Below are 12662 nucleotides of genomic sequence, written 5' to 3'. Positions count from 1 at the left end.
ACATTTCCACACAAACTGTTCACACACAGCTTCAACTGATGCTGGTGAGCACACACACACACACACACACACACACACACACACACACACACACACACACACACACCATGATTTGCCCCGGCCTCCATTCTCACACCCACACTCACTCCCACACTCTTGAAACTCAAAAGCTGATGGGTGCAATTTTAATCGAAATTAAAGTCCACATGCTGTGAATTTAAATAAGTCTATTAGCAGATTCATTAACAGTTGTTTGTTTTACTCTTTTCCCCTTGACTTTGATTTCTCTATGCTTTTAAGAGCTAATGTTTCTGGTGGCATTTCCACTTGTCTTTGCCTTTTCTCTCACTGTCTTTCAAGACACTTCCCTAAGGTATAAAGCCAGAACATCTGCACAGCTTGTTTCTTTGAATTGAGTCATTAGTAACTATTGTTTTCTGTCTTGGATCTTGAGATAGTCACTGCCGTTGCTGTGTGTGTGTGTGTGTGTGTGTTTCTGTCTATTGTTTCTGCCCAATATCTGCCCAATCTATATGTATCCATGTGTTTTTTTTTTTTACAAATCAACTTTGTTATTCTACTGTCTGCATTTGAACAAAAAAGAGCCACATTTATTGTAAATTGCTTTGTTTTTAGGAATGAGATGTATGTAATTTTCCTACTCCATCTATCGTACAGAAAGAGAGAAAAAATGGAGAAAGTGCCTGTGAGATGGAAGAGAAAAACAGATAGAAAGGGTTGACTAGACAGTGACAACCTGGCAACAGTGGTCTCACAGATAGAGCTGATTGTAGCCAAACATTGCCATTGAGAGCTGTATGCATGAGAGAGCACATTGGAGTTGAATGCCTGGAAGAGTCGGAGGGGTGGTGAGGAGCTTGATGAGGATTGCATACAGCCAGTGAACAATGGTTAGAAGGAATCAGGCTAAGCCAGAAAAGGAAAGGGATAAATCAGGTTGGGAGGGAGAGATAGAGGAAGTGATAGAGAATGATAGAAATGGTATTAATGAGACAATGGCAGAAAGAGAACAGGATGAAGACACAATGGGGTCTTGTCAGCTGCAGGTACAGTTGACTCTGCCTCTGTGTGCCATGCGTGGTATGTGTATCGTTGTGAGCTGGTTTGACCATGGAGATGGGATATGGTTAGCTTAGGGTGACCAGATTTCCCGGAGCTAAAACCGGGACACTTTGCGCATGACCGTAGTGCTCGTGCACGCACACGCTTTTTAACGTGATCATTTGCCAGCCCATGTCAGCCACAGACAGTAACTTCATTATTTTGATCGTAGGCTCCTCATCTAATAATAACAGTATTTTTTCCTGTAAAATTAACAAAATTGCAGCAACAGCCTTTTTCAGTTTAGAGTGAGATTTATGTTGAGATTTTTTCTAAAAAATATTTTTTGAAGTGTTATTTATTTCAATAACACCAAAGTAATTAAAATGATTTATTGAAAATGTTGAGCATTAAACACTTCATTTCCTGCATTCTGGTGAATTTGTATGCACCTATTTCTACCTTTTTCTGAATCAATGAATGCAAACAGCGTCTCCATGTGGATGGCCCCTAAGTATCCTAATTTTCCCTCACGGTGTTAGGTTGGGGTCAAATGAAGTATATGTCATTGGTCCTTTTGCATTGAACGTTATTTGTTTGCCAAAAAGAAAGTCTGACTACATCTGACTCATGACTCTTTCTGTTGAATGATTTGAAAAAAATGAAAGGCTCAAAATTAGCCAAAGAAACGAAGAATGAATAAAATATTAAAACCAATTGAGCAATCGCAAAGGTAAGAAGTACTAAAAGGCACATTTTTAAATAAAGGTGAAGTACTGGTTGTGTGGGATTTGCATTGTATTCTCTACATGTATTTTATGGATTTCTTTAGACTGGAGAACAATATACTGAGACAGACCTGGAAAGGGGGTGAAGGTGATAATCAGGTGTACAGTAATAAAGGCTGGCTCTGGACACTATGGCCCTCTTTGGCAGGGAACAAAGATACAGTTGCCAGATGCAGAGAGGTCAGGTGAAGAGGAAGCAAGAGATGGGTGAATAATAGACGTAAGCCATTCTCTGTGCCAGAGTTTCCCACCACTCAAAGGTCGTCATTCCTGCAACCTCACCACATTTTATTTCACAAAACTCTCTCTCATGCCAGAGGAAACAATTTTTTGATAACAGTTGCAAGGTGCTTGTTTCAAAGAAGTTGTTTGACCTGACAAGAACATTACAAAAGTTGCAGAAGCTATTAGGCCCATGAAACATATTATTCCCTTCAGAGTTGATATGCAAACTTTGTCTATTTACACATTGAATTGATTGATGAAAGAAAACAGAAAATCAGGTCATACAGAAAATAATAATATAGATAGCATAGCATGGATACATAATACCAAACACTTGTTTGTTAGTTTTTTGACATGTCTGAAAAGGATTGGGAAGAAGTATACACTTATTTAATCCCACCCCTTCTAACACACACACACACACACACACACACACACACACACACACACACACACACACATACATTTATTTGAAGTTGTGTTTCTGGTCAACTGGCGACTATAAATCTGATACTCAGTCTCCTTTTTGCTCTGTTTTTTTACTCAACTAACTCTTGTGTATTTCGTGCTGGCAAGAAGCTTACATTGTTTTTTTTTTTTAGAAATGGCTGCAAAAACAATGAGCGCAGTGAGAATAAAACAGTGAGCAGAAAGATGCTATAATGCTCTGTAACTGAGGAGAACTGCAGAGTCGGTGATGATTATCTGTGGGTTTGTCATTATGAGCAGCATACCCTTTTCACACACAAGTAGTAATGTGATCCATTTTTGTATACAAATATTTATCATAGTTGCTTTAAAGTAACCAGATAAGTCACCTATGCAGCAGCGTGACCCTTTTCTTGCCTCTTTGTATCCTATCATGTCCTTCCTTTTTGTCCAGTACTATTGTGTCCTATCGTATTCTATCATTTCTTATTCTGTCTTTTTGCCTCATCTGTCCTGTCTATCTTTGTCCTTTTTTCTTTCTACTCTTGGTCTCATGTCTTTGCCTCTTTTCCATGTCAATGACTTCCTCTCCTCTTCATTACTTTTGTATGGTGTAATTAAAGATAATATGGAGACTGATGTTTTTGCTTTTATGTTTTTTGTTCTGTAAAATGTTTGTTACTCTCCTGACTGTTTCATATATTGAATGCCATTATTGTGAAGCACTTAAAATTTTGTTTTGAAAAGTCTTCTAAATAAATCCTTAGTTACATACTTGCTTGAAGGCGCACTGTCAGAGCTGACATTTCAGGTTTAAAGTGGACATTTTTAAAATGTTTTAACTGTTGATTTTTTTTTGTCTGTTCTTAAAAACACAAGGTTGAAGCAGTTATAGTCAAAGTTGACTCATCTGGATTGTATTTACCCTGTTGCACTAAAAAAATATGTACCATACTGGTGGTAGAAAATGGTATCCCAAACCTTGTAAAGGTCAGTGTAGATCAGATTTTTACAAATGGTGGTTCAAGACCCTAAAGTGACTTGCATACTAATCTATTGTACTGACTGGAGAAACCCCCGTCCTACACTGACTGGCACTGCATTTTGCCATGTGTGTGTCTATCAGAGATGTTCACAAGTCATTGTTTGGAAGTCCAAGACAAGTCTCAAGTCTTTGAGCTTGAGTCCAAGTCATGTCTCAAGTCTCTGGCCATCTGACCTGTCCCTAACACTGTATTGTTAAATCTTATGAATTCAAAGCATGTCCTGTAGCTACCATCCATACAGTACAGTATCAAAATCAGTTGTAGGATAACTTTATGGGGTCTACTGCAATGCAATCTGAAGAAACACAAATTAAGAACTCTGTTTCAATTTCATAACTCTATTTTTCAACATTTTGGTATCTGCACCAAAGAATACATGTTTGTCTGTGTTACTAACTGTCTGTAAAGCCCAACCTCATCATGCATTACATTTTTATAATGAATGACTCAATGCTGCTCTGTCCCTCTCCAATAGTATCTTTTTTAGCATTGATGAATTCTGTAAACCTGTAGATGGACATGGGAAATAATTTTTCTTGCCACTAATGCAAATCTGCATAAAACTGACATATGTGTAGTGTTCTGTGGGGGAAATAGCTAAAGTAATACTAAACGTTTCTATCATGTATTATTTTTTTCTGAAATAAAATGTGGGCACTGCAACCAAGAATGGATGTGAACTTAATTTTGTTACATCCAGAACGATAGTTACATATTGTAACTCCTGATTCTATGAGGATAGGCGCAGCCCTCTAAGGCTTTGTGATGGGTTTATCCCTTTGCGCATGCACAGTCTTGAAGATTTTCTTTCCCGCCCTTGCGTCCAACACAGGCTTTCAACTACGTCCGCAGATACTGTATATAAACAGAGTGGACCCGTTGTTCATCTCCCAACATCAGCTTTTTCTTCAGCTAATGTTATTGGAGCAGGTGGCCCGAATCTTAGAGGGCTGCGCCTATACTCATGGAATCTGGAGTTACAATACGTAACTATTGTTCTATTTCGTATAGGCTTCGCCCTCTAAGGCTACGCTATTGGGTTAGGGCGAAGCTGATGTAGTCAGTGCCAACTGCGACACAGAGCCCACAAGCAGAACATAGACTAACTCTTCCCCCAATGCACTGACAGGAGATTGTATCAGATAAACCGTTACTCTGATAAGAAAAAGCCTGCCATGGTAATGACTTGGCCTGAGTAGGGAGGGTGAGGACCGCAGGCGAATACACATGCAGCGGCGCATCATTCCATGTTTGTAGGCGTGCATGATTAGTGAGAAATTGTATCATGATTGATAATTTATGGGACACCCGCGTTCCACCCAGACCCAGTGCAGGAGGTGTGAGGACAGGCGCATCATTCGTCGTTGAGTGTGGATAGGACCGAGTGGGTCATAGAGGGCTCAGACCACCAGCAGCTCAACCAGAGTCGGGAATCAGGATGCGCTCATGCACTCCAGTGCCACTACAATTATTCTCCTCCTGGATGCGTTCCAGGAGGCGAGGGATCAGAGGGACCGGGGGAAAAGTGTATAGGAGGGCTCTGGGCCAAGGATGGTGGGAGAAGACGTCTACGCCGAGGGGAGGATTGTCCTTTGTGCTCAAGGAAAACCACAGTGCGCATTGTTTGTTCTCTCTTGACGGTTTATGAACGCTGCTGCTGTAACGTTGTCTGTCCACACAATGACGTGTCTCCCCGCTACAACTGGGGTGTAGCCGGTCCGGCTGCCGGTACAGAAGCGAACACCTTTGGAGGTATAGGTCTTCATACTGCTAGCTTGAAGAAAAACTGGGAGATGAACAACAGGTCCGTTCTGTTTATATACAGTATCTGTAGATGTAGTTGAAAGCCCGTGCTGGACGCAAGGGCGGGAAAGAAAATCTTCACGACTGCGCATGCACGAAGGGATAAACCCAATAGCGTAGCCTTAGAGGGCGAAGCCTATATGAAATAGAACTTTCATTGGGTCTCCAATTTAGGACATTGTATAGTCTAATCTTCGGCTACTTAACACATCCCTCTAGCCCTCGGACCTGGTGAAATATTAACCTAAGTCTGTCACATAAAGATACAATTTGCCTGTTCTCAACATTAGCACAATACTTTACGATTGTTAGTTTATTACCTGTGACGATATATGCTAAATGTAACGTCTCTTTCACTTTAGTAACTGACCCATCTGGGTGCGTTTTGAGATGCCTGAGGAAGTTCGACCTTGTTGATCCAGCATCATTTATCTTGGTGCCACACACCTTGCATGTAGCTGTTCACTTACGGCCACTGTTTACGAAGTTATTGAAAGCAAAACTAATGACAAAAGGCACAACTCCGGGAGGACTTGGTGTCGCCATTGTCTATTTTTTAAATTGCATTTTTTGATATGTATTACATTGCACATTATGGCAAAGGGCAGGGGACATGCAGCTCGTCATGTGTTTCCCCAACATATATATGCCAATTAAAGAAAATAGAAATTCATGAATAAATTTAGATTTATAAAGCAGTAATATGCATGAAAACAGGTTGTTGACAAGTCTTGAAGCTCGAGTCCGAGTCAAGTCTGAAGTCTTTTGGGTCGAGTCGCAAGTCAAGTCTGAAGTCAGCTGCGACTTAAGTGCAACTCGAGTCCGAGTCTCCGACTTGAGTCCTCAACTCTGATGTCTATTGAATCTTACTAGGTCTCTGGCCTGCCCAACCCACTAATTTTTAATCTAATATTTTGGTTTGTCACTCACCACAAAAAATTCTTGTTCTTTTGAAAACATATTTTAGGTTTTGTGTCTACACAGGGGTAGAAAGAGGCAGGTAAACCAGAAAGAAAAGAAGGAGAGAAAATATAGGCAGAAGTATGCAACACTGTGCTCCCTCACCTTGAAATTGCAGTGTTCCCCTTGATAAAAGGCTAATAAGCCTAATCAGGCTTGATTAATTACACTGATAGGCACAGCCTATTTGATGACTTTATCTGTGTTTTGCACCGGGCTGAGGGGATGATGGCGTTCCTCAGGAGGAGCTGGAAAGATTTAGCCCAAGTGAAGGTTACTGGTGCTAGAAAAAAGAAAGTATGTGGTGGGATGAGTAATTCTCGGGGCATACAGAGGAAAGAGTCCACGAAAGTGGGTGGTAGGACAATACAATTTGTTCAAGGGCTTGTGTCAGGGTTTGGTGATGAATAGATAAGGTATGGTTACTTTTAAATGTGTGCTCTATGCTGTTTTCTCTGCACCGAATCACCATTTACTTGTCAGTCTCTGAAAAATCAAGTCCAGGGAGCGTCTGTCCCCCTTTGAATGATAGCACATGTACTGGGGCTTTGTATTGTACTCTTGAGAATGGCAAATTATTCTCCTCAGAGGCCCTTTTCAAATTATATTCTCTTGGTCATTACAAGATAAATCAATGTGGCCTTAAGCCATGTAATCACCACCGTTCACCTGCACATTGAATGGATTGAATTGCTGCCGCTGCCATTGATATTGACAGTAAGAACAGTAAAATATATTAATATAAACAAATAAAAAATAAATCTTGTTCTTCTGATGGCACTTGCTATCCTAAATTATGTATTAATGATCAGTTGGAAGAAAATTTCAGTTTAGTGAATTGAATAATCATCAAGTGAAATTAGTTTAAAATGAGAAAACAGTACTTCTAAATATGTTGAACATGGACACACACAGTTCCATAGGTCAGTTCAAGGTCTCATGGCATGAAAATTTCATTTTATGAGGTTTTTTAACATTAATATGCGTTCCCCCAGCCTGCCTATGGTCCCCTAGTGGCTAGAAATGACAATAGGTATAAACCAAACCCTGGGTATCCTGCTCTGCCTTTGAGAAAATGAAAGCTCAGATGGGCCGATCTGGAATCTTGCCTATATGTCGTCATAAGGGGAAAAGTTACCTCCCCTTTCTCTGCTTTTTTTGGTCAGGGCCACACCCCCACCCTCCACCTTGCCCGTTTCTCTCCTCCTCATTAGCATTTAAAGCTACAGACACAGAAATGGCACATCATAAGGAAAGCTCATTGTGGGACTGGCTCTTGTGGCTGTAATTCTGCACCAAGGCTGAATTTCGGGAAAGAGACTTCAGATACAGTATTAGGGGACCGTTAAGGTCTATATAAAAGCATCCAAAAAGCAGCATGTCATAGGACCTTTAACAATTTTACACTAGGGTGATTAAAAAAGCAATTGCTGACATTAGGAGAAACTCATAAGAGGTAAAAACAGGAATACACAAATCAAGATACCACCTTAAAAGATTAATGACAAGTTTGCCGGGTTCAGCTTGAATTTACATTAACATTTAGTTTTACTCCCTCTGTTGGTGTATGTGTAGATCATTGACATGTAAACATACACAAATATGTATGCTTTTGGGGTTCTACTAAAATGTATTCTAAAAAAATGTAATCGCTTGAGGATCTTTATCTCTTTGTTCTTTTTTTCTGCCTTGGCTATAGCTCCCTGTTTGGTACCTCAGACTTCAGAGCCTTTGGGATGCAGGGAGCCATGTGCTCTATATTTGTCTTTCTCTATGATTTATTAACAGTCTCCCCAGTATGCGCAGTACTAAAATACAGTGCAGGCAGAGCACCACATGCAGCATCTGGCTAAGAAGGGAGTGTGCGAGCTCAGGAGAGATTTGTTAACTCAGCAGCTTTCCGCTGTAACATTGTGCATGTCTGGGATGATCCAGGGCTTCAGGTTACCTCAGTACGCAAATTACTCTCTGACTCAGCATTTCAGTGACCCAGTCATTCTAAACAGTGATAACACGATTCAACAATCGAACATTTCGAAACTAAGATACATGATTCTGATTGACAGATCCTCCAGTATTTAGGTGTATTTAATTGTTTGTGAAATGTCTATATCTATTTCTTCATGTCTCCAGTATGAATACTTCAATGCGGTGTTGATCAATGAGGTGGATGATGTGGGGAACAGCGTAGAGCTGGGAGGAGAATTCATCCTGCAACCCAATGACCACTTTAACAACCTGTCAGTCAACCTCAGTCTCAGCGTGGTCCAGGTGCCCACCAACATGTACAACAAAGGTATGTTTACCTCCTGCAATGTATTACAATGGTCTCAAAAATACATGTGTGCAAATAAGTTTAACGCCATCATTATAAAATACGATATGTCTAAGCCTATCATGAACAGACTTTTTTGCTGAATTGTTCAATTATTTAGATAATTGAAGCCCCAACAATCAGTACAACAGTTAGTATGTGTGCTGGTGCACGTGGATGTACGCCTGTGTGCGGAGGAGGATTTGAGTTCATTAACTGTAACTCTTTGGATTATCCCTACCACACACTAAATTAATTAGCTGTTAAATAATCAGACTTTCTGCTAATTTACAATCCACTCAAGTCCAACCCATGAAGTCATGGCCTCGTACCATGCTCAGTGGACAGAGTGAATGTCATGTCGGCTTAACCCAGCTACCAGAGGCAAAGAAATTATATGGAGAGAGCGAGAGAGAGAGGAACAGAGGGAGAAAGCAAATGAGAAAGAAAGTAGGTTAAGTCAGACTGATGGAAGGTTTGAGCAACAGATTAATTACAGCTAGGTGAAAAAAAAGAGAAAAAGCAAGTGAGAGTGACAGGAGAAGAGGGAATGAAATGGAAAAGGAATTGAATGAAAGGGCTAGGAGAGTGAGGCTGGCAGGCCGATACAAGGAGAGGAAGAGTAATTTTGATTTGATTCACGGGCAGATGATTAAAATTGCACGCAAACACACACACACACACACACACACACACACACACACACACACACACGCACAGAGCGAGAGAGCTTTAGAGTTTTAAATCTGCAGGTTTTGCTCACTGGTTGTGATAGCGTCGATGTATTGGCTGGGACTGCAGGGAGCTCATTGGTGGGCAAAGTTTCACAGTTCTGCAAAAGGAGATTAAGTGACTCGGGGGAAGGAAACAATTTGCTAATGTTTCTTCAAAATTTTTGGAAATATTGTTAAAATGTTCTCCTTTTGAATGAATTTGCAAAAACATTCATGCAGTATGCAGCATTATCAGTATTTTTAGCAAGGAATTTTAATGTTTCTTTACTGCTTGCTCAAGCAGACATTTTTTAGCAGGTTAAGTTAGCAGCACTGCGTTTAAAAAAAAAAGAGGTTTTGTTGGTTTGCATTTGCTACAGGTGCAGGTGAGAAGATGAAATATGATCCAGGATATCCAGTTTTAGCAATACATACTTGTCAGATACCTAAACACTGCACAGTGAATTATAATAATATAAGACAAGATTTGCTGCTGCATTTCATTGCATCCAAATTGGCGCAAGGTTCTTGCTGAAATCACGGAAGAGGCTAAGTTCTTTTACTAATTTTGCTAATCTTTGTCTAATTATGTCCGTGCTTTGGAAACCCTCCCCACGCGTAGTAGCAAGACACTGTCTTCTGAACCTTTTTTTTATGTTGCTGAAGAGCAGCCTGTGCACATCATAAATGGTTTGGTGGCAACGAAAATGAATTAGAGGTTAAGTCCATGATAGCAGAGAGCTGTACGCCCCCGGAGATTAATCGCAGGAGGAACACACCACATCAAACATCCATCTTCCAAACATCACGACCAAAACACAACCTACACCATCATACTTTATGAGGCTACACGACAGGAACATGTAACATGCACGCAGCGAAGCCATATACACATTTGTAGCAGGTCAATACACTCTAATGTCCATGCACTAACCTTTATACTCTTAAGATGGCGAGGTGTTCACATTCACGTGAGCACATGCACTAAAAAAACACATTGCTTCCCACTTCTTTCCCGTTTCTACTCATGCTTCCTTGCTCCTCTTGTTAATACCATCCTCCCTAATCATCATCATAAGTAACCTATGAAAGTGAAGTTGATTTCAGCTCAGATCGCTATGACTGGTGCGGCAGTGGGTAACCTACACAGTTCTACTTTTCAATCTTGAGTACAAGTGTGATTATACAAAATCATGGGAGCTTCTTTGATCAGATTAAATGAAGTGCATTAGTTGAGATGAATTTAAATGACAGCTTAGGGGAAAAAGTACAGCCCATACTCTCTCCCTCATCATGATGAGTTAATAGACACTCAAACTGCACCAGAAGTGACTGTATTGTTGTGTAAATGGGGCCTGGATCAAATCCAGCCTCCTCTCCACTTCACTCTATAGAGGTGGTTGGGTGTTTACTATCAAGAGAGGGTTTTAGTGTGCTAGCTTCCAGAGGGCTAATTTGATCATGGCTTATTGGCATGACTGTTGACAGCAGAACAATGTTGCCAGCATACGTAGGCGATGATGGGAAACCTGTTATCTACTCTCTCTCTCTCTCTCTCTCTCTCTCTCTCTCTCTCTCTCTCTCTCTCTCTCTCTCTCTCTGTCTCTCAGTCCATTAGGTCCTTGTCTGTCTGACTGCCTCCTTTCTACCTGCCTTTCTGTCTGCCTTCCCGGCTTTCTTTTTTTTTATCTCTCTCTTAAAGGCTTTTGTGTGTATGCCCTACTGTATGATTCTGTCTGTCTGTCTGCTCATTCTTTTCTGCTTCCATCTTCCCCATCCTGCTTCTGAACCAAGCAGAATTGTGGTAGTACTGTAAGCAGCTGTAATAAGCTTGGCTGTCTAGTCGCAAATTGGTTACATTCTTGACTCTAGCAGCCTGTTAATTGAAAATAAGTTTTAATGATTGGATATGCCCTACAATATATCACAATCAGTTTGGATAGAAATATTAGTAGATACACATGAGCCACCGGAGTCAAAAGCTCAGATGCCAGCCACTGTGATCTGCTAACCTAGTTAACTGTAGTAGGAGTGTTTTCCCCTATCATGATTGGATGTAGCTGCTTCCTCATCAAGTTGTGTGGAATAAAGAAACTGAGTTACCAAGATAACAGTTTATCAAAATCGATATTTTTCCTTTGCAGACAACAACTGAGGAAAAATTAATAAGGAAATTTAGTTTTAGTAAAGTCTACCCATCTCATGGTTTTAGCTGTCTAGTTGGCAGATAGTGCACAATGTGAAATGGTGGGTGAAAGAGATACTAAGCCACAGTGCAGTTGGTGCAGCCTGAGCAGCAAATACAAAGCCAGAATGCAGTAGAGTTTTCACAGAAAGTATACACAATAGCACAATAGACTTTCTTTTTCTTTACTTTCATCGTTTTACTGCCAACACTTTCCCTGTGTAACGAATAGGTCCTGATAGTGATCTGTGGAGGTGCAGTATATAATACGATATAAGTGGATGAGCAGGCACTAGAGAATACCTGTTCCAACCTCCTCGCCTGTAAAACAATGTTAATCTTTTTACTCAAATGGTGCTGTTTCTTTCCTCTCCATGCTTCTCTTCGTCTCTCTTTCTTTTTCCCTTTAATCCTTAGACTCTGCAATCGTCAACGGAGTGTACTGGTCTGAGGCCTTGAATAAAGTGTTTGTAGATAACTTTGAGAGAGACCCATCACTCATATGGCAGTACTTTGGCAGTGCCAAGGGCTTTTTCAGGCAGTACCCTGGTAAGTGTGTGTGTGTCTGTGTTTTGCTTGTGAGTGTGGAGCAGTGTTAGGTAGTGGCTGTGTGTGTTTGTGTGTTTGTAATTAAGTTGCTTTCTCCCTAAAGCAGAACGAGTGGTGTATGGGAATCTTCAGTGACTGACAGCTAGCAGGGTGTGAGAGAGGAGGAGGGGGAGAGTAGATAGAAGAAGAGAGTGTGTGTGTGTGTGTGTGTGTGTGTGGGGGGGGGGGGGGGGTGAGGGGGAGACAGGTGAGAGAGTTTGTTGAGATTAGAGAGTGGGTGAAGAAGATGGATAAAATTAACTTTTTCAGGTGAAGTGGAGTGAATAAGAACAGGAGTAGAATAATAAAGAAAAGAAGCCTGTTGAATGTAATTGGATGAATGAATGTTGGTTGCCGCCTTCATTTAAATCACCCTTCTTCTTCACCCTAGGGTGTTTGTTTTCTTCCGGTTTTGTTCCAGCCGCATAATAGAAACATCATTAGCACGCCCATTTTCACGGTGTGAATTTTCCAGAAAATAAGCTGCTCTATTCACACATGGGCTCAATCGGACATTACACAGACTTTGTTCTAGGGAACTGGCAGGGT

The 12662-nt window shown here is 40.8% G+C and overlaps 1 protein-coding gene across 2 annotated transcripts in view; it reads left to right on the top strand.

Annotated features, from left to right (window-relative positions):
* Window positions 1–12662, top strand: part of cacna2d3a (calcium channel, voltage-dependent, alpha 2/delta subunit 3a) — a 158510-nt gene that overhangs the window by 82900 nt on the left and 62948 nt on the right. For both annotated transcript variants that reach the window (XM_028581957.1, XM_028581956.1), the window contains exons 5-6: window positions 8447–8609; window positions 11943–12074. In XM_028581957.1, coding sequence (XP_028437758.1) covers window positions 8447–8609; window positions 11943–12074 — 295 coding nt within the window. The remainder of the gene's footprint in view (window positions 1–8446; window positions 8610–11942; window positions 12075–12662) is intronic.

This window comes from Perca flavescens, chromosome 7 (genome assembly GCF_004354835.1).
Source record: "Perca flavescens isolate YP-PL-M2 chromosome 7, PFLA_1.0, whole genome shotgun sequence".
Taxonomy (NCBI): Eukaryota; Metazoa; Chordata; class Actinopteri; order Perciformes; family Percidae; genus Perca; species Perca flavescens.
The sequence above is the reverse complement of the archived record's forward strand: the minus strand, read 5'-3'. Positions and strand labels throughout refer to the sequence as shown.